The 19,727-nt window shown below is 41.5% G+C and overlaps 1 protein-coding gene across 5 annotated transcripts; it reads right to left on the bottom strand.

Moving 5' to 3' along the window:
• Window positions 1–3,702: 3,702 nt before the first annotated feature.
• Window positions 3,703–16,226, bottom strand: LOC128198939 (uncharacterized). 5 transcript variants are annotated; one of them, XM_052886811.1, is made up of 5 exons: window positions 15,277–16,223; window positions 12,622–12,683; window positions 11,616–11,674; window positions 11,295–11,386; window positions 3,703–4,574 (listed from the first exon to the last, which is right to left on the bottom strand). In XM_052886811.1, exons 1-4 carry the CDS (start codon window positions 15,983–15,985, stop codon window positions 11,326–11,328), a joined length of 891 nt encoding a protein of 296 aa, XP_052742771.1. In that variant the 5' UTR covers window positions 15,986–16,223; the 3' UTR covers window positions 3,703–4,574; window positions 11,295–11,325. The 5 variants fall into 5 exon arrangements, with proteins under 5 accessions (XP_052742771.1, XP_052742772.1, XP_052742768.1 ...); XM_052886812.1 differs by having other exon boundaries at window positions 11,301–11,386; XM_052886808.1 differs by lacking the exon at window positions 12,622–12,683 and having other exon boundaries at window positions 11,295–11,396; window positions 15,277–16,226.
• Window positions 16,227–19,727: the final 3,501 nt, after the last annotated feature.

The following is a 19,727-nucleotide window of genomic DNA, read 5'->3' as shown; positions in this document are numbered from 1 at the left end:
GAAGCAGTTTGCAGCGCGCTCACCAATCGATCGCGCATGCTCGGCGAAGGACAGACTTGAGTCGATTGTTACGCCAAGTACGACGGTATGCCGCACCGACTTGATCGACGCACCGCCAAGCTTGATCACTGGGGCCCGCTGGAGCTTCCCTCTGAGCGTCACCATTTGGGACTTGTGCGGCGCGAACGCGAGGCGGTTCCGTTGAGCCCAGTTCTCAAAGAGGGCGATAGAGTCGGCCGCAGCCAGCTCAATCGCACGCCTGGAGTCAGCTTCGATCAGTACGGTGACGTCATCCGCGTACGCAACAACCTTGACCCCCCCCGGTAGCGGCAACCGAAGCAAGTCGTCGAGCAGGACGTTCCACAAAGTGGGACCCAGCACGGATCCCTGAGGACATCCCATCGTGGACACCTTCCACTGCACCCGGTCACCGACGAACATCCCCACACGTCTTCCGCGGAAGTAGTCCGATAACATCCGATAGATGTTAGGCGGACAACCGCCTCGCTTGCACTTGAGAAGAATCATCGGCCACCAGGCATTGTCGAAGGCACCAGAGATGTCCAGAAAAATCGCTTGAACGTACTTTGATGAAACTTTCTTTGCCGTGCTTAGGATCTCGTTCAACGCCGTTACGGTGGACCTGCCCCTTGTAAAGCCGTGCTGGCAGGGGGAGATTCCACTGGTAATCTGGGGCGCACACCATAATAAGACGCGTTCTAAAATTTTACCAAAAACAGGGAGGAGCGTGATCGGGCGATACGCCTTCGGGTCGGACATTGGCTTACCGTTGCCTTTCGGCAGAACGATAAGCCTCCCATTCTTCCATACGTCGGGAAACACCCCTTCTTGCACACACTTTCCAATCACGTACACGAGTTCCGCAGCCGCTACAGTCCATATACGCTTCACCATTCGTGCCGTGATCCCATCGATCCCCGGTGCCGTGTTAGGCAAAGACCTAACTATGCCTCCCAGCGCGCCAATACTGGGTGAAGACGCGTCGCAGCCAGTCGGAATAATGGAGGCCGCGATCCGGACCTCCCTGTGGTACGCTGAGTCCCCAGACGGGTCGTCGTCCGGACACAGAGCGCGCAGCAGGTTATCCACGGCCTCACCGACACTCACCGGATGGCTGTCCGCATACCGGATGCCGTTGATGACGTTAGCGGGAGGACGGAACCGCCCGCTGGCAGCCCGATACGCCTGACCATAAGGGTCGTCGTTACCCGACTCAGCCATCCGGAGATGGAAGCTGTTCTGCGTCTCCACCATTAGGTGTCTATACTTCCTGCGTTCCTCGTGAAATGTGCCTCGTATCCTTTCTTCCTCTGGCCCACCCACTCTTCTCGCTTTCAACCACTTGCAGCGAAGCCGACCGACTTTTCTGCGCATGGCGTCCAGACTGTCGTTCCACCATTCATATCCTCTATCTCTGTTCCTACCACGCAATCCCAGGCATTCATAGGCAGAACACGACACTGCGTCTGTGAAGTCTCGGGCGAGGCCCGATGCATCCTTTCGCATGTCCAGGTTGCCTACTCGCGCGCTGACCGCGGATTGGAAGCGGGACCAATCCACCCCGTTCTCCCGGTAGCGCGGCGGCCCACCGTCGACAAGCTCAGCGCATGCTGAACCCCGGCGTGAAGGGCCATCTACTCCTGTGACGTCGAAGGTGATGATGCGGTGGTCGCTTGTGGACATCCCGACGCGCACTTTCCAGTTCGTCACTCTGACGCGTTTAGTGGTGAGTGTCAGGTCGACGTTTGACTCACCGTTGGGGCCGCTGAAGGTTGCAGGCTGGCCCTCAACATTTTGGAGGACCAGATCCCGGGTTGTGAGGAATTCTTCCACGGACCTTCTTCGGTGTTCAACCTCCGGACCCCGGCCTGTATACTGGTGGGGAAGGCTATACCACCATGGAGAGTGCGCGTTGACATCCCCGCCAAAGATGATAGGTACTCCACGCCCTAGGGAGTCCAGTACCGTCTCCACGTGCGCCAAGTGCCCGTCTATGGATTCGCAGTACTGGAAGTAGCTTGATATTAGCGCCACTTCCAAGGCACCCCTTCTTAGCAAGGCGACCATGCAGTGGCTAGTGGACAGGTGGTCAAGAGCCACCACTGCCAAATCCGACGCCACTACTACGATGCCGGCCATAGCTGAATCACCGTGCTGGATGAGGCCGGGGAGGGGCTGAGAGTGCTGTTCTTGGATAAGAACAACGTCCAGCCCCAGCTCCCGCGCGAGCGACGGAAGCTCACTCGTAGCCAGCACTGCGCCATTTAAGTTGAGCTGTCCGATCTTCATAATTGTTGGCCCACTAGGGGCGGCCATAGTTGATAGACTGGACTGCCCGCTGCTCTGCATAGTGTCTTGCTGGGCAGTCCCTTGACGCAGTGGGGTGGAGACCGGCGCCATCGCGACCAAATTTGTGGCAGGTGGCGCATCTTGTCGCTTCAGCCTTGCATGAGTCCTTCCTGTGTCCGGTCAAGCCACACTTCCCACAGGTCTCCTCCTTGGACTTACAATATTTTTCCGGGTGCCCGTACATTTGGCACTTGGAGCAGAACGTTACCTGAAGGTAATCTGTCACCTCGACCGCTTGCCAGCCTATGAATAGGCGCTCTTTTCTTAGTAGTACCTCCCTAAGGGCGGGCGAGCACTCCACTTCTACATTCGTGGTACCCTCACGGCCACGCCTCTTATAAAGCTTCGCCTGTGCTTTCAATTTCTCAACTGTCCATACGGAACCGCGCAGGTTCTGGTCGTGTATGGCCTCAATTATGCTGTCCGGAGAAGGGTCACCGTCCACGCCCCTAATGCAGAGCCTGGGCTGGTTGCGCTTTGACTCACTGACCCGCAGGGTTGGAGGGGCCGCGCTGCGTAGACGGACGGCAGATTCATTAGAAGTCGTTTGCACAATAACCCCAGCGTTCCCAATCTTCCGTACCTTTGTCGCTTGGACATCCAGGGCACGCGGGTCAACGACCCTCTTTAATTCCGCCTTAGTGTCCTCAGCAGTCTTCAACTTGTCCACACTGTCGGCGGCCGGGTAGAATGCCAGCACCGGGCCTTGCTCCTGAGGGATGGGGACCGAGGTGGCACCTCTTTTGAACTTCAGCGCCGTTGCGTATGAAGGCGCTGCTGGAGCTGCTGCTGGGGCTGCTGCTGGGACAGACGGGGGGGGCGACAGGAGGGCGCGGGCTTCTAGGTTTGCTATTTTCAATTGGGCGCGGCCTAGTTCAGCCTCCGTTTCTGCTAGCCGTAGAGTGAGGGCTGCGACCACCGCCAGCGTGTCTTGGACGCTGTCTCTGATTGAGTTTGTGCTCTCCTTATTTAACCTCGACAGTGAGCTGCTGATTACAGTGCCGATAGATTGTAGCTCGGTGTTAACTCGGTCCAACAACTCCAACTTTGAGCAGGTCATTAGCGCCCGTTTCTTGGCACCTTGCTCGTCCTCCGAGTCAGAGGTCGGCTGCGACGGAGTTGCAGCGGTTATCTGACGGCGCTGCATCTGCGGCGCCGGTGGCGGGGGCGCCTGCATACCAGGTCGGCACAAGCGCACCTTTTCAGTCGGCTGGTGATCCCCCGGCGACGTGAGTGGGCGCTTCAGGGCAGCAGTAGGCGGCTGAGGGCGACCCGAAGCAACGGTTGGCGTGATCGCCATATCATCATCTGGTCTGAGCGCTGCAAATCGCGAATGCCGAACCAAACTGAAGTTGGTCCGACTCAGTGTCCACCAGCTGCCAAAGTCAACTCAACTTCAACGTCACTGTTAACGTCAAACGTCACCGTCGATGTCAAAGTCAACGTCACCGCAACTGACAACGTCACTGTCAATGCCACTATAACCTAAAAACAACGTGCGAACATGTGCGTCGCACGTGGTAGCCTAAACTAACTATCTAACCTAATAGTAGTGCACAGGTATGCTCTAACCTAAACCTAAATAATATACACTACGCAAATTGTCAAATATAATACTAACAGGATGTTTTTACACGACTAATTACAAGTAAAACTATGCTAACTTAACCTAACTTAACTGATGGAGTCCTGTCTCGTGATGATCCCTGTGCTCCCGAGGGATGAACGTCCAACCAGGGGGAAGGCGGCGTTATCACAAGCACACTGAGCACTTTCACGTTTGCGAAGCACTAATATTTCCGAGGAAATGAATTTTAAGAGATCGAAAAATTCGCGGAGCTCGCGCAAACACGTCCGACCGCCGCGGGGGACAACCCACCACCTCCCATGGCCCTTTCAACCTCTCGGTTATTTGGGCCGAATCGAGGGAGGGCGAACCCGGTACTTGCTCTGTGCGTGTTCCCGGGACGCCTTCTTGACTCCCTACAAGTTATTTCTCTTTTCGTTCCTTGTCCCTTTTCTTCACTCTCCCCCTTCTGGGGCTGGACGACACACGACGTTGAGATCCCTGGGCCCGCCGCGGTCCACGCCTGATTCTGCATCACCTTCGACTATTGTGGTCCACGGTCCAGAGCGCTCCGCCTCGCGTGCCACCGATGCGCGAACTCCCGTAGCTTGCCGCCGCGGGGGACAGCGGGAATCTCCTTAAATCAAATCAAAAATCATTTATTTCAAGTAGGCTCAGTTTACAAGCGCTTTTGACACGTCAGTTGACTATTTGTAAAGATTCTACCACCGGTTCGGAAGGCAGGTCCTGCTGAGAAGATACCGGCAAGAAACACAACAGTTGCTCTTTTGAAAAAGTCATACAGTATTATAATTTACAATTGATAACAATTACTGTTTACATTTGTTATAGTTTTACTTCCTGTGTGAAGGTGGAAGCTGATCCAACGGCCTCCAAGCATTTTTATCATTAAGGAACTCATCAATGTTGTAGTACCCTCGACTAAGTAAATGTTTTTTAACACATTGCTTAAAGCTATGCATTGGCAGGTCCATCACAGTCTTGGGGATCTTATTATAGAAGAGTACACCCAAACCTACAAAAGATTTTTTTACTCTTTGGAGACGATATGCAGAAATAACTAACTTATGCCCGTGTCTAGTAAGACGTGGGTTTAGATCTCCTTTTCGTTTGTACAAATTAATATTTTGTCTTACATATATTATACAGTTATATATATATTGACAGGCTACTGTTAGTATACCTATTTCTTTAAACTTTTGACGAAGGGACTCGCGTGATTTTAATTGATATATTGCTCGAATTGCTCTTTTTTGAAGTACAAATATAGATTGTATATCGGCAGCCTTGCCCCACAATAAAATACCGTAAGACATTACGCTGTGAAAGTACGCAAAATAAACAAGCCTAGCTGTATCGACATCAGTAAACTGTCTTATTTTTCTCACGGCAAATGCCGCTGAGCTAAGTTTACCAGACAGTTTTTCTATATGAGCACCCCACTGAAGTTTACAATCCAAGGTCACTCCCAGGAAAACTGTGGAACTCTCCATTTCTAGTGTTTCACCATCGATCATTATAGACTTATCTAGTTTTATAACATTTGGCAATGAAAACTCAATACATTTTGTTTTCTTAGCATTCAAAAGTAGATTATTTGCAGTGAACCAATGCGACACATGCGATATGGCACGGTTTACGTCGTCAGAGTTATCTTTATTTCTGTCGGACTTAAAAATTAAGGATGTATCATCAGCAAACAGTACAATCTCACATATGCCGCTGACATGGTATGGCAAATCGTTTATGTACACTAAAAATAGAAAAGGACCCAGAATTGAACCCTGTGGGACGCCCATTATGGTAGTGGAACCGTGCGACTTTATATCATTTATGCATACCTTCTGTGTTCTATCACTGAGATAAGAGGCAATGAGATCGAGTGCAACACTTTTGATGCCATAGTGCCGTAACTTGAGTAGAAGCGTGTTATGGTCAACACAATCGAACGCCTTGGACAGATCACAGAACACACCAATTGCATTCTTAGAACCTTCCCATGCTTCATAAATATGTTTTAAAAGTTTAGCTCCTGCATCAGTTGTATTGCGACCTTTTGTAAAACCATACTGTTCAGGATGAAGCAAGTTATTTAAATTAAAATGACATAAAAGTTGATTTAATATGATTTTTTCAAAGACCTTGCTAAGTGTTGGCAATATTGTAATCGGTCTATAGAAGAAGAAGAAGAAAGAAGAAATATATATCTATAATAATTAAATAGAAAATAGAGGTCTATAATTATTAAGATCTGATTTGTCTCCTGATTTAAAAAGTGGTATCAATTTGCCATGCTTCATTAGGTTCGGAAAAATACCTAAGTCCACACATTCATTAAAAATAATAGCTAAGTGGGGAGCAATGATATCAATTATATTAGATATTACTTTCACTGACATGCCCCACAGATCTCCGGTTCTTTTTAATTTTAATAAATTGAAAGATCTTTTAATGTCTGATACAGTTATGTGGTGAAATTCAAAAAGAACGTTGCACTCTTTAACATTGCCTCTTAATAGTCTCTGGGCTTCCGTAGCAGACGAATCTAGTGAATCAGTTAACAAGATAGGAACATTCTGGAAAAAATCTTCAAAGGCATTAACAACCTCGATATCAGTGTTTACCTTTTTGTCATTGACAATTAATTCAAAACTCATATCCCGCGGTTTGATTTTTCCTGATTCTCTATTAATTATGTTCCAGGTGGTTTGTATCTTGTTCTCAGACTCAATTATTTTCTGTTTGATGTGTAACGATTTCGCAAGAATACAAACACGTTTAAAAATTTTTGAGTAACTTTTTACGTAATCTAAATAAGTTCGCGTTTGATTATATTGTTTTTCCTCGTACAACTCGTACAATTTATCTCTACTTTTATAGATGCCTACAGTAGCCCATTCGCCAAACTTTAATTTTTGGCTAGCATTAATGCGTTTAAAGTTAAAAATTTTACTAAACTCTCTGTCTACTGACTTGAAAAGTGTACCAAAGAGCATGTCTGGATGATTATTTTCAAATGCAAGACTTGGAATTTTAGAAATAATTGTGTTTTTAAATCGCTTTAATTTACTTTCAGATATTGGCCTACACATTACCTATTGATTGCTATTGGGTTTATTATTTAAGATAGTAATTATTTGACCACTATGATCAGAGCTTAATTTATTTATTATCTTCTTTTTCTCAAGCACACAATTATAAAATATATTATCTAGACAGGTACCTGAAGTTGCGGTTATCCTAGTAGGTTCGTTAAAAGCATGCGTCAAATCAAAACATTTGAATAAGTTAAGAAATCTAATAGATTTTGTGTTTTCTGTTAGAATATCAACATTAAAATCGCCGCAAATCAGTATTTGTTTGGAAGATGTGCACAATCGCCTCATTACATCTTCCATTACCTCTTCAAATTGATCAAAGTCAGCAGGAGGGGGTCGGTACACGCATACTATAATAATTTGTTCCAACTCCACACAAGAAAGTTCAACAATGCATTCCACAGAAAGACTAACTATATCTTTTCTATCCTTACATTTTAAGTTATTATGTAAGAAAATTAAGGAGCCACCATGACCAGCCCTTCTGAAGAACACACTTGACAATGAATAATTATTAATATTAAGAACTGACAGCTGTCAGTTAGTGAGCCAATGCTCCGTAATACATAAAATGTGTATATTGAATTTTTCTACAAATAGTTCAACTTCTAATTCCTTGCCGTTGATGCTCTGTATGTTTTGGTGTACAAGGTTAATGTTACAGTGCATCTCCGTTGTCGTATCTTCTAGTTTAAAAAATTTTCAATTGTAACAGTACCAGGATTGGTACTGCAGTCAGTCCTTAATCCATTCATGCGCGTCACTAATTAGATGACGAGGCATTTGGCTACCTTAAGAGAGTCATAGTCATAGTCATAGTCATAGTTACTCCCGCCGTTTACCCGCGCTTGCTTGAATCTCTTTGTTTAATCTGTGGTCTGAAACCATAAAAAAAAAAAAAATGTCTATGCCAAAGCAAAATTGCCAATGACACATTGACTCGACTTAACACTAGCGATAACCTTTTTTCTTATTTCTGTAATGGTATTTAGTTGTACTAATAAAGAAAGTCTTATAACATAAATTTGTTATTTTTGTAATGGTTAAAGAAAGACTTAACATAAATTTGGTCTTCGTGCCGGATACGCAATAAAACACGAGAAGTACAACTACAAATTTGCCTCGTGGTCGACGTCAAGGCGCATTGAGCAAGCGGTATACAAGCCACGCCAAGCTGCACCCAGCGGAGTCCTACGGGCGAGGCCCGACGGAGCATCGTGTTCGGCCTTCGTGTCTGAGAGACGGTACGAGAGGTGGCAGGTCTGCTGCCGGTGGCGGCGACTCGGGACATCGGGTTTGTTGAAGCGGTTTCATAGTCATAGTGTGTCAGTGAGTGATAAAACAAGATGGAGGCTCTCTACAGAGTGCAATCCAATTTAATTAACAATATCGAAAAAGCTCAAGTGAACTTTAAAAAGAGTCCAAAAACTAGGTTAACAGAAACATACGTAGAAGCTCGGTTGGACAGTTTAGAATGTCAGTTTACAACATTTATGAACAATCATACCAAAATTGTGGAATTAGCAACTGATGAATTGAAAACCTATCAATATTTTTCGGGTGAACTATATGAAAGGGCTGAAGAGTTATATATTGATTATAAATCTGAACTAAAACAAATTTTAAAAAAATCTAGTGAATATAGGCCTAGTGGTAGTGCTTCCCAGGGTTTGGATATTAAAGACACAAGGCACAAGTGTCAAGCTGCCTCAAATATCCATACCTATATTTTCAGGAAATTATAACGAATGGCTAAGTTTTAGGGACTTATTCAGGTCCTTAATTCACAGTAATTCTAAAATTGACGAAGTTCAAAAATTACATTACCTTAAGACACACATATCAGGGGAGGCAGAGCACTTGCTAAGACACATACCTGTAACATCACAAAATTACCAAATGTGTTGGGACCAATTAGATAGGAGGTACAACAATAACAGATACTTGGCAGATGGTATACTGAAAAGGTTCATGAGCCAAAGAAATGTAACAACTGAGTCTGCATCATCATTAAAGGAGCTTTTAGATACAAGTAATGAATGTTTGTGTGCTTTAGATAATTATTATAGGACTCAAAAGGTGATTTCAAATATAAGAAAACTAATGTCGAACAAAGGTTATGATTCACAACACTTGTCAGGACAACTTAATTAACAAATCAAACTGTAACCAAAATAAGAGCCTAGAATGGCAGACAATGACCTTGAGTGGAGTCACGTACTTGCGAACGATGTGTGTAGGGTTAAAGGCGCCTTTTACTGATATCAAACACTCCCCTTTTCCACTCAAGTCACTCTACCCGACTATCCCAAGTAACCCATAAAGAATTACACAACAAGAGATGTGGACGACTCGAACGCCACGAGCACACTGAAGCCAACACGAGATCGAGCAACGTCATGTTCGTCACAGACTACTATTTCCAACACTAAACGGCGATAACATAATTTAGGTATTAATACAGAGCATTGGAATGTTATTGTAATTTATATTCTTTGTTTAAAGTTAGACACTGAATCTAGAAAACTATGGGAGGTTAGATTAAGTGATTCATCGGAGGACATTCCTACGTTTAAAAATTTTAAGGAATTCCTAGAACAAAGATTTCGCTCTTTGGAGTTCTTGGAGAATAAAAATTCTAAAGGCTCAAGGAGTCATACTGTCAAAAATTTGCATGTAGTGAATAATAAAATTCAATCTTGTGGTTTTTGTCAAGATAATCATAAACTGGCTAATTGTAAAAAATTTGCACAAGAATCTGTTGAGTCACGGCGTGAATTTGTTAAAAATCAACGTTTATGTTTTGGATGCCTCCATAGTAACCACTCTGTTTTCGCTTGCCGTCTGCCTATTAAGTGTAAAATTTGTAATAAGCGACATCATTCATTGCTGCATCCTACGGGTGCAGAGACACGAGAAGGTCATTTGAAATCACAAGCACTGGCACAAAGTAGTAGTACCGTAGAACCAAAGGAAGTTAAGTTGAGCAATATTGTAACTTGTTTCTCAAATATTCATTGTCAAGTGTTATTGGCAACGGCCTTAGTTAAGGTCCAGGTGAGAAACAATTATAGTATTATTGTAAGAGCATTATTAGATCAAGGATCTCAAGCATCCTTTATCACAGAGCAGCTTCTGAAGTTGAATAAAATATATACTGAAAGTAATGTGATAGGCCTCGGTGGTGATCAGCAAGGGTCAGTAGTATCTAAGGCTGTAGTTTTATTGAAGTTACAATCACTCCAAGATCCTTCATATAACATAACTGTTAAGGCACATGTATTAAAAAGACTAACTTCTTTCCTTCCTGAAAAACAGGTGGTATTGCAAGCATGGGAAGAGTTGTCAAAGTTAAAACTAGCGGATCCATTATTTCATACACCTAATAAGATTGATATTTTGTTAGGTGCGGATGTCTATGGACAAGTGTTAATCAATGGAATATTAAAGGGTCCGCCAGGCTATCCAATGGCCCAAAATACAACATTGGGGTGGATAGTCTCCGGCCAGGTTGGGAACAGCAATATAAGCAGTTCACAGACATGTTGCACTTCAATTATCAGTATGCACACTGAAATATCTGAAAGGGATTTATTGCAGAAGTTTTGGGAAATAGAAGCTGAACCAAAAGAAAACAAAAAAAGGTTGTTAACTGAAGAAGAAATAAAATGTGAAGAAATGTTTAAAAATACAACTAAAAGAGATGAAAATGGAAGATACATTGTGAAGTTACCCTTTAAGTCCAGCAACCCACCATGCAAGTATGGTAACAGTAAAGAAATTGCTTTAAAAAGATTTGACATGCTGGAAAAAAGATTGTCAAAAAATAAAAAATTGCAAAAGGAGTATAGCAATGTAATACAAGATTATCTAGATTTAGGTCATCTAGAAGTTGTACCTAATAATGAAGAGGATGAACCTGAAGCAGTTTATCTTCCACACCACTGTGTGATTCGGGAAGAGAAGGATACAACTAAAGTACGGGTTGTCTATGACGCCTCATGTAGGGATAAAAATGGGGAATCATTAAACAGCAATTTGATGATTGGACCTACCCTCCAAGATGACTTGCGTACCTTGATCATGCGCTGGCGTGGTAACCCAATATGCCTTGTTGCCGACATAGAGAAAATGTATAGGCAAGTAAAAATGAGCAAGGAAGATGTAAATTTCCAACGTATTTGGTGGAGAGATATAACCAATCCAGAATCTGTAATAAAAAGTTATAGATTACTCACGGTCACCTTTGGAACTGCGTCAGCTCCATATTTAGCTGTTAGAACACTGCAGCAACTTGCACGTGATGAAGGAAGCAATTTCCCAGCAGCATCTGAAATAATCTTACAAGATTTTTATATGGATGATTTGCTGAGTGGCTGCCAAAATATTGAAGAAGGAAAACAACTTCACCAAGAAATAAAGGAAATTTTAAGGAAGGGAGGCTTCATATTAAAAAAGTGGTCCAGCAATAATGATGAGTTGCTAAAGGGAATGCGAGAAAAAGGAATCGAGGAACTGGAAATTAAAACTGACAGTATATTTAAAATTTTGGGACTTACCTGGGACCGAATCTCAGATAGTTTCCAATATAGTGTGCAGCTTCCTGAATCTTCTGGACCTGTAACAAAAAGAAAGGTTATATCAGAAATTTCAAGACTCTTCGACCCACTCGGTTGGTTAGCCCCATCAATAATCGGGTATCGAGTGGGACCAAGAGCTCACACCTAGTCTATTGAATGGAATAGTTATAGAAACGAACTTACTGAATTTATGAAATTTATAATTCCAAGATGGATACATATTAGTAAGGGTGACACATGTGTGCAGTTGCATGGTTTTAGTGACGCTTCCAACAAAGCATATTCAGCTGTAATATATGTTCGAGTTATTGATGAACATAAAAATGTGCATGTTGCTTTAGTAACCTCTAAAACTAAAGTTGCTCCAATAAAGCAAGTGTCAATTCCCAGACTAGAGCTCTGTGGAGCCGTTTTCTTGGCTAAACTGTTGAAGGAGGTATCAGAGGTTTTAAATACACCAAGGGAAAATATAAAGGCATGGACTGACTCAACAGTAGTACTTGCCTGGTTGAGCAGTCATCCTGGAAGGTGGAAAACATTTATAGCAAATCGAGTGTCAGAAATTATTACTATAATATAATCCAGCAGATTGTGCATCTCGAGGAGTTAAACCCTCTGAATTAAAGGATCTAAGATTGTGGAAAGAAGGACCTATGTGGTTAAAAAATAAAGAGATTCTGTTGGATAACAATAAGTCCTATGAAACAACCATTGAAGAAAAGGCAAAAACGGTTCATCATGCAGTTGTTAGAGATCATGAGAATATGTTGTTGAGATTTGGAACACTAAGAAGACTTGTAAGAGTAATTGCCTTATGTAGGAGATGGCTACCTCAAAAACAAATCCAAAAAACCAAATGGTTGAGAGCAGAAGAAATAAATGAGGCACTCTTAATCTGCATTCGACAGATGCAAGTTCAATATTTTGGAAAGGAGATAGAAGATTTAAAAAAGGAAGGCAAAATTAATAGAAAAAGTAAACTTACCTCTCTTACTCCGTATCTGGACAATTCAGGAATCTTGAAAGTTGGGGGTCGATTGGAAAATGCTGAAATAGAGGAATACCAAAAGCATCCAATAATATTTCCTGCTAAAGCACATCTTACTGATCTTATAATTGCAGATGCACATGATAAAACTCTGCATGGAGGTATGCAAGTAATGGTAAACTACTTAAGATCAAAATACTGGATCTTGGATGTAAAAAATCGGGTGAAGTTTTATATAAGAAAATGTGTTCAGTGTGTACGATATGCAGCTCAAAAACGAGAACAACTTTTGGGGCAATTGCCCAAGGCCAGAGTAACAGTAAATAGACCCTTCTATGAAAGTAGTTTGGATTATGCAGGGCCTGTATACCTCAGAACATCTAAGGGTAGAGGTCATAAATCATATAAGGGGTACATTTGTTTGTTTATTTGTATGGCAACCCGAGCAATTCATTTGGAAGCAGTAACCGATTTGACCAGTCAAGGATTTTTGGCAGCTTATAAGCGTTTTGCGTTCAGCGGGACGCTGTGGAATTTGTAAAACCTTGTACAGTGATAATGCCTCAAATTTTGTTGGTGCTTCCAAAGAGTTGAAGAATTTGTTAGCAGAAGAAAAATCAACTGTGGCAATTGAAATTGCAGATTGGTTATCAACCAATGGAACAAATTGGCAGTTTATTCCACCCCATGCACCCAATTTTGGAGGATTGTGGGAAGCCGGCATTAAATCTACAAAAAATCACTTGAAACGAACAATTGGGAATGCTAAACTTACCTATGAAGAGATGGTAACAGTCCTGGCACAGGTAGAAGCATGTCTAAATTCAAGACCTATATCTCAGTTAAGCGATGACCCAAAAAACCCCTTTCCACTTACCCCAGGTCATTTTTTGATAGGAGAACCTTTAATCCTTGCTCCTGACACTAATTATGAAAATTCTAACGTCACTAGCCTTAAACGGTGGCAATTTACTCAGCGTTTGGTACAGCATTTTTGGCGTAGATGGTCACAAGAATATCTCACTCAATTTATGCATCGATACAAATGGTCAAAGGTCACACCTGAACCAAATATAGGTGATGTAGTGCTTGTGATGGAAAATGATCTTCCACCATCTAGATGGTTGTATGGTAGAATCTTGGAGAAGCATCCGGGACAAGACAACTTGACCCGTGTGGTGACTCTTAAGTGCAAGGATTCTGTATTTAAAAGACCCGTGTCAAAACTTTGTATTTTGCCAGTCACAGTTTAATGATAAATAAATAATATCAATAAGATGGTCATCTTCTTCTTTTCTGAGGGATAAGCAGAAAGATGGTCATACTCATTATTCAATTAACTTTATTAAATCCCATTTTTTACATTTATTTGATAAATGTTTATTAAATTGGTATGTAGTTAATATAACTGTGTCTTAAAACTAATTACACAAATGTAAAACATCTTTCTTAAGGCATTTATTACCAACATGAAGGTTGTAATCTATATGTATTGGTTGTAATTACTTAAAAAACTAAATATAAAAAATTACTAATATGGTAGAAGTATATTATAATGTTTAATTTGTATAAGAATGTATGCATTACTATAGTTTCTTATTTGTTCTTTATAAAGTAGAGTAAAGTTTTAATTTGTTTGTAAACTTTGATTTTTTTTAAGGTTCATCACTTATATATGAACCACAGCTTGTTGTTCACATAATAAATGGAACTGTTGAATACTGACTATAATATTTTATAGGTGCAGGTTTCTTTCTTCGGTTTTCTTGCTTCTTCTTGATTCTATTTTTGAATATATGAATGATGTTGCAGAATTTGATATGTAAGTTTTATGAGTCCGTCGTTGGTGAGGTCTGTTCCTAATGTGTGTGACGTTTTATATGAAAATGACGTCTGTCACTTTGTTGTCTTGTCTATACGTCTTGATCTATATGCAATGACGTTTTACGTCATTACAATTTTACTCAGAGGATAAAATGTTATTAATGAGGTTATTGTGGTCGAGTATTTTATCCTCTGAATTTTATTTGTTGTTTCACAACATGCTCCCCCCCGGGCTGATGTCGTCCAAGGGAAGCGGGCATATGTTGTTGAAGGCTCGCGTGATAATGCCTTTCTTCGTGTTCAGTTGAGCCACCCTGCCGATGGAGTCGCCGCCGTAAATGATGTTTGTGACTCGACCCATGAGCCAAAGAAGAGGTGGCTGTGTGCGATCCTTTACTAAGACGAGGGCTCCGATCTTTAGTTTGTCCATTGATTGCCTCCATTTGCTTTTAGTTTGAAGCAACGAAACGTATTCCAACGAATATCTCTGCCAAAAGTGTTGACGAAGTTTCTCCACTCGTTAATATCGCTGGAGACGATTGACTTCTTTGTCCAAGAGGTTTGCCCGTGCTGTTGCTAACAGTGGTCGTCCGATGAGAAAGTGAGATGGAGATAAATAGGAAAGGTCGGAGGGGTCTGTGGATAAAGGTGTGAGTGGACGCGAATTTAAAACTGCCTCTATCTGCGCCAAGCAGGTCGCCATTTCTTCATAATCAAAGTGAGTCAAAGAAAGCACTCTGCGCAAATGGTGTTTAACTGACTTAACAGCGGCTTCCCAGATACCGCCAAAATGAGGACTATACGCTGGAATATATTTAAAGTTAATACCTTGTTCAACTAGTTGTGCTTGCACGTAGTCTACGCTGCTTTTGAGGAACTGCGCGAGCTCATTTGAGGCACCTATGAACGTGGACACGTTGTCAGAGTAAATGGTTTCCGGCTTTCCACGCCTCGATGTAAATCGATTCAGACAAGCTAGATAGGCCTCTTTTGTAAGATCGGTTACCAGCTCGAGGTGTACTGCCTTTACTGCGAAGCAAATAAATACGCAGATATATGATTTTGTGAGCCTGCTTCCTTTGCCCTTTCTGTTTAGTATCAGCACTGGCCCGGCATAGTCGACACCTGTGGTTAGAAAGGGCGATACTAAATGTGTACGCTCATTGGGTAAGTCACCCATGATTGGTTGGACTGAAGTGGCCTTGAAGCGAAAGCAACGAACACAAGCGTGTACAGTTTTTCTTGCTAGATTCCTACCGTCAATAGTCCAGTAATTTTGTCTAATATTACTTAAAAGAAGCTGAGGTCCTGCATGCATAAGAACTTTGTGATGTAATAGAAATAAAGTTTTTGTGATGTGATGTTTAGCGCAAAGCACAATTGGATGTTTGACGTCATATGAATAATATGAGTTCCTTAAGCGCCCACCTACTCTAATGAGATCGTCAGAATCTAAGAAAGGTGACAATGAATTTAGTTTACTACGTTTCGGCAATTGTTTATTGTTTTTTAATAAATTGTACTCTTCAAGGAACATTTCCCTTTGAGCATGATGTAATACGATTTTGCGAGATGAATTGATTTCATTGAGTGTAAGATGATTGTGTTGATTTTTAGTTCTACAATTATGTATGAATCTTTTTACATAAGCTAAGATTCTAATTATTTTATTGAAACTGCTATGTTTATGTATAATACTAGCGGACGCCCGCGACTTCGTCTGCGTAATAATTGATGTAAACTTATCTACCTCTACCTTACCCTGCTCGTAAACCTACCCAACCCTACCCTACCCTACCCCTACCTTACTCCTACCCTACCGCTAACGCTAACCCTACCCTCCTCCCACCTTACCCCTACCCTAACCCTACCCGTAACCTATCCATACCCTATCCTACCCTACCCCTAATATACCCCTACCCTACCCCTACCTTACTCCTACCCTACCGCTAACCCTAACCCTTCCCTACCCCTACCTTACCCCTACCCTAATCCTACCCTACCCGTACCCTACCCCTACCCTACCTTACCCTACCCAACCCCTATCCTACTCCTCCTCTACCCTATACGTTCCATATACTTCCCCTACCTCGACCTTGCCCCTACCCTACACTACCCCTACCTTATCCGTACCCTACCCTACCCTACCCTACACTTTCCCTAAATTAGCCCTACCCTACCTCTATCCTACCCCTTCCCCACCCCTATCCTATCCCTACCCTCAGCAAAATTGGTCCAGCCTTTTGTGCCTGGTGCAATGACCAAGAGACAATAATTTCCCAAGCGACTTCTATGCTAATACTATAAAGAGGTAAAGTTTGTGTGGTTGCTGGGGGTAATCTCTGGATCTACTGGACCGATTTGGAAAATTCTTTTACCAATAGAAAGCTACATTATTTGTGAGTGTCATAGGCTATACTTGGTTCTCATATTCATACGGGAACGGGAACCACGTAATTGAAACCGCGGGGCGTCATATAGCGGCATTTCTGCGACTTTCTGAAATTTTGTATTATCTCCGAAACTATATAACTAATTAACATACTGTAAAGGGCAAATCTTATCTCTATAATATCCCTGTGATTATTAAATAATTTATTTTGATAAGGATTTAAGTTTAGTTGTGTAAATAATGAGGTAAACCTTAGTTTAAAATTTAATTAATTTATTAAAGTACTAAAGATACTATATCTGCTAAAGTATAAAAGATAGATATATGGTGTCGCGGACTTTTTTGTAGAACTTTTAAAGGTTCAAAAAGCCTCCATACATTTATTTCAGTTATACGCAATGGTTGAGGCAGCGCATGCGAATAAGTAAGTTTTTCGGTCCGACCTGTAAGAGAAAACCCGCGATAACTCAGTAGTTATATATGATAGAAATATAAAATATAGCCTATAGCACTCCCTGATAACGTAGCATTCTACTGGTGAAAGAATTTTTAAAATCGGACCAGTAGTTCCGAAGATTACCCCATTTCAAAGAATTGTTACAAACTTACAAACTTTACCTCTTTATAATATTAGTATAGATGAAGAATCCTATTATTAGTATGGTCTTCTGCCTTTTTTGGTATGAATGTATGCAGTGATGTGTCAGAAGTAGAAATGTCCAAGGCTTTATGTATTTCCGGAATTTTAATGATAGCCTCATGTAAATACTCTGGCCCCGTCCACCATAGAGCGGCTGTGCTGATGGAATCAGCCTTCACCCCACGAGAGACAAGATCTGCTGGATTAGACTTTGAAGGTACATAATTCCACTTGTGGCCGTTCGTAGTCTCTTGAATTTCACCAACCCTGTTTCTGACAAACTGAACTGTTTGTGAAGAGGAACTAGATAACCATCCTAATACTATTGTCGAATCTGACCAAAACCAGTGCTGATGAATATTAATTGTAAGAGCATTGACTACCTTTTTCCAGAGTCTGGTAGCAAGTAAAGCGGCAGATAATTCTAAACGTGGTATTGTACATTTAGGTTTAATTGGAGCAACCTTATTTTTTGAAGTTAAGAGCCTAACATTCACTAATCCTTCATGATCTATGGTTCTAACATAGATGCATCCACCATAGGCTCGTTCTGATGCATCTGAAAATGTGTGTAACTCAACAAGAGTTGGGCTACTACATGACACAAATCTTGGAATTTTAATTGAATTTAAGAAATGTAAGGAATTTGCAATATCTAAAAAGTCTTTCTTAATGACATCAGGAGCTTCACTATCCTAATCACACTTGCTAATCCATAATGCTTGTATAATAAGTTTGGCCATTACTACACACGGACCTACAAGTCCTAGGGGATCAAAAATTTGGCTGATAATAGAAATAATATTGCGTTTTGTTAATTTTTTGTTTGTATTGATTTCAATTAGGAAGTTTAAGTTGTCTGATGTTGAATCCCAATATAGACCTAATGTTTTTGAAGGTGAGTTGTCACTCATATTCAAATCAAGGCATTTCTCTGAATCACTCTCTATGTCAGTGATTGCATGTAAGACATCAAGACTATTAGATTGCCATTTCCGCAAATTCATTTTTGCAGAGGATAAAGTGTCTTTTACACCCTTGCATACAGTAATGAGAGATTCTATAGAGTCACTTCCAGTCAAAAAATCATCAACATAAAAATCATGTTTGATTGCATGCTGAACTTTCACATTTTTACACTCATTCGCAAGAGAAACTAAACATTTTGTAGCTAAATAAGGGGCTGATGCCGTGCCATATGTTACTGTATTGAGTGTGTAGGTTTGTAACGGTTCATGTGAATGAAATGTATAGATTATTTGCTGAAGTGACCTTTGATTTGGTTCTATGTATATAGTACGGTACATTTTTTCAATATCTGCAGATGCAACTAGTTTATGTGACCTGAATCTAATTAAAATTGAAAAAATGTCATCTTGTATAGTCGGCCCAACCATTTGAATTGAATTGAATGATTTTTTGTTAGAAGTGGCCGCTGAAGCATCAAATACTACTTTGAGCTTTGTAGTAGTAGAATCTCGAAGTACCCCATGATGAGGAAAGTATATGTTTGGTGTGTTAGAAGTATGTTTTATGTTTTTTGTAAGAGTCATGTGACCTAAATCAATGTATTCTTTGATGAATTGCATGTATAAGTTTTTTAGATTCAAGTCCCTGTCTAATCGTCTCTCCAAAGAAAGAAAACGAACCTTAGCAAGATTATAAGAATCTCCAAGCACTTCTGGTGTTTCTTTTAAGGGTATTATAACTAGGAATCTACCGTCTTTGTCACGTCGAGTAGTGTCTTTGAAAATTTTTTCACAAGCCCTTTCTTCTAGAGACATGCTATGTTGAGATGACACTGAATCTAACTGCCAAAAGCGAGTAAGAGAGGCTTCATCATTTTGTCCAACAAATTGACAAAAATTGTTTGATACCTCTTTATGATGTACATTGTTATTGCTAAGACAGCCTGATAATAGCCATCCTAATTTTGAATCACGGAGCTTTGGTTGGTGTTTGCCTAAGTCTATGACGCTTAGACCAAGAACATTCCAGAAGACCTCGGCTCCGACTAAAATATCAATTTCTGATGGTTCATTGAAAGACGGATCAGCTAATTGAATATTTTTGGGAATAGGGATGTGTGACACATCAATGTAAGAAGAAGGTAAATATTTTGTTATTTCTGCAACCATGTAACAACTAATAGTTTCTTTGTATCCACCATAATAAGATTCAATCACTAACTCACAAGACTCTGATATTAATGAAGACTGACTATTGATACCGTTGACTGTGGAGCTA

This window comes from Bicyclus anynana, chromosome 18 (genome assembly GCF_947172395.1).
Source record: "Bicyclus anynana chromosome 18, ilBicAnyn1.1, whole genome shotgun sequence".
NCBI lineage: Eukaryota > Metazoa > Arthropoda > Insecta > Lepidoptera > Nymphalidae > Bicyclus > Bicyclus anynana.
This window is presented reverse-complemented; position numbering and strand designations above follow the sequence as displayed.

Coding starts and splice junctions, on each gene's coding strand:
- LOC128198939 (XM_052886808.1), bottom strand. CDS start 15,985: ATGTTCCTTGAAGAGTACAATTTATTAAAAAACAATAAACAATTGCCG. Junction 11,397..11,615: donor TATCTGAGATTCGGTCCCAG/GTAAGTCCCAAA, acceptor AAATCTTGTAAG/ATTATTTCAGATGCTGCTGG. Junction 4,575..11,294: donor ACGCAGTTCCAAAGGTGACC/GTGAGTAATCTA, acceptor ATTTGATTTAAG/GAGATTCCCGCTGTCCCCCG.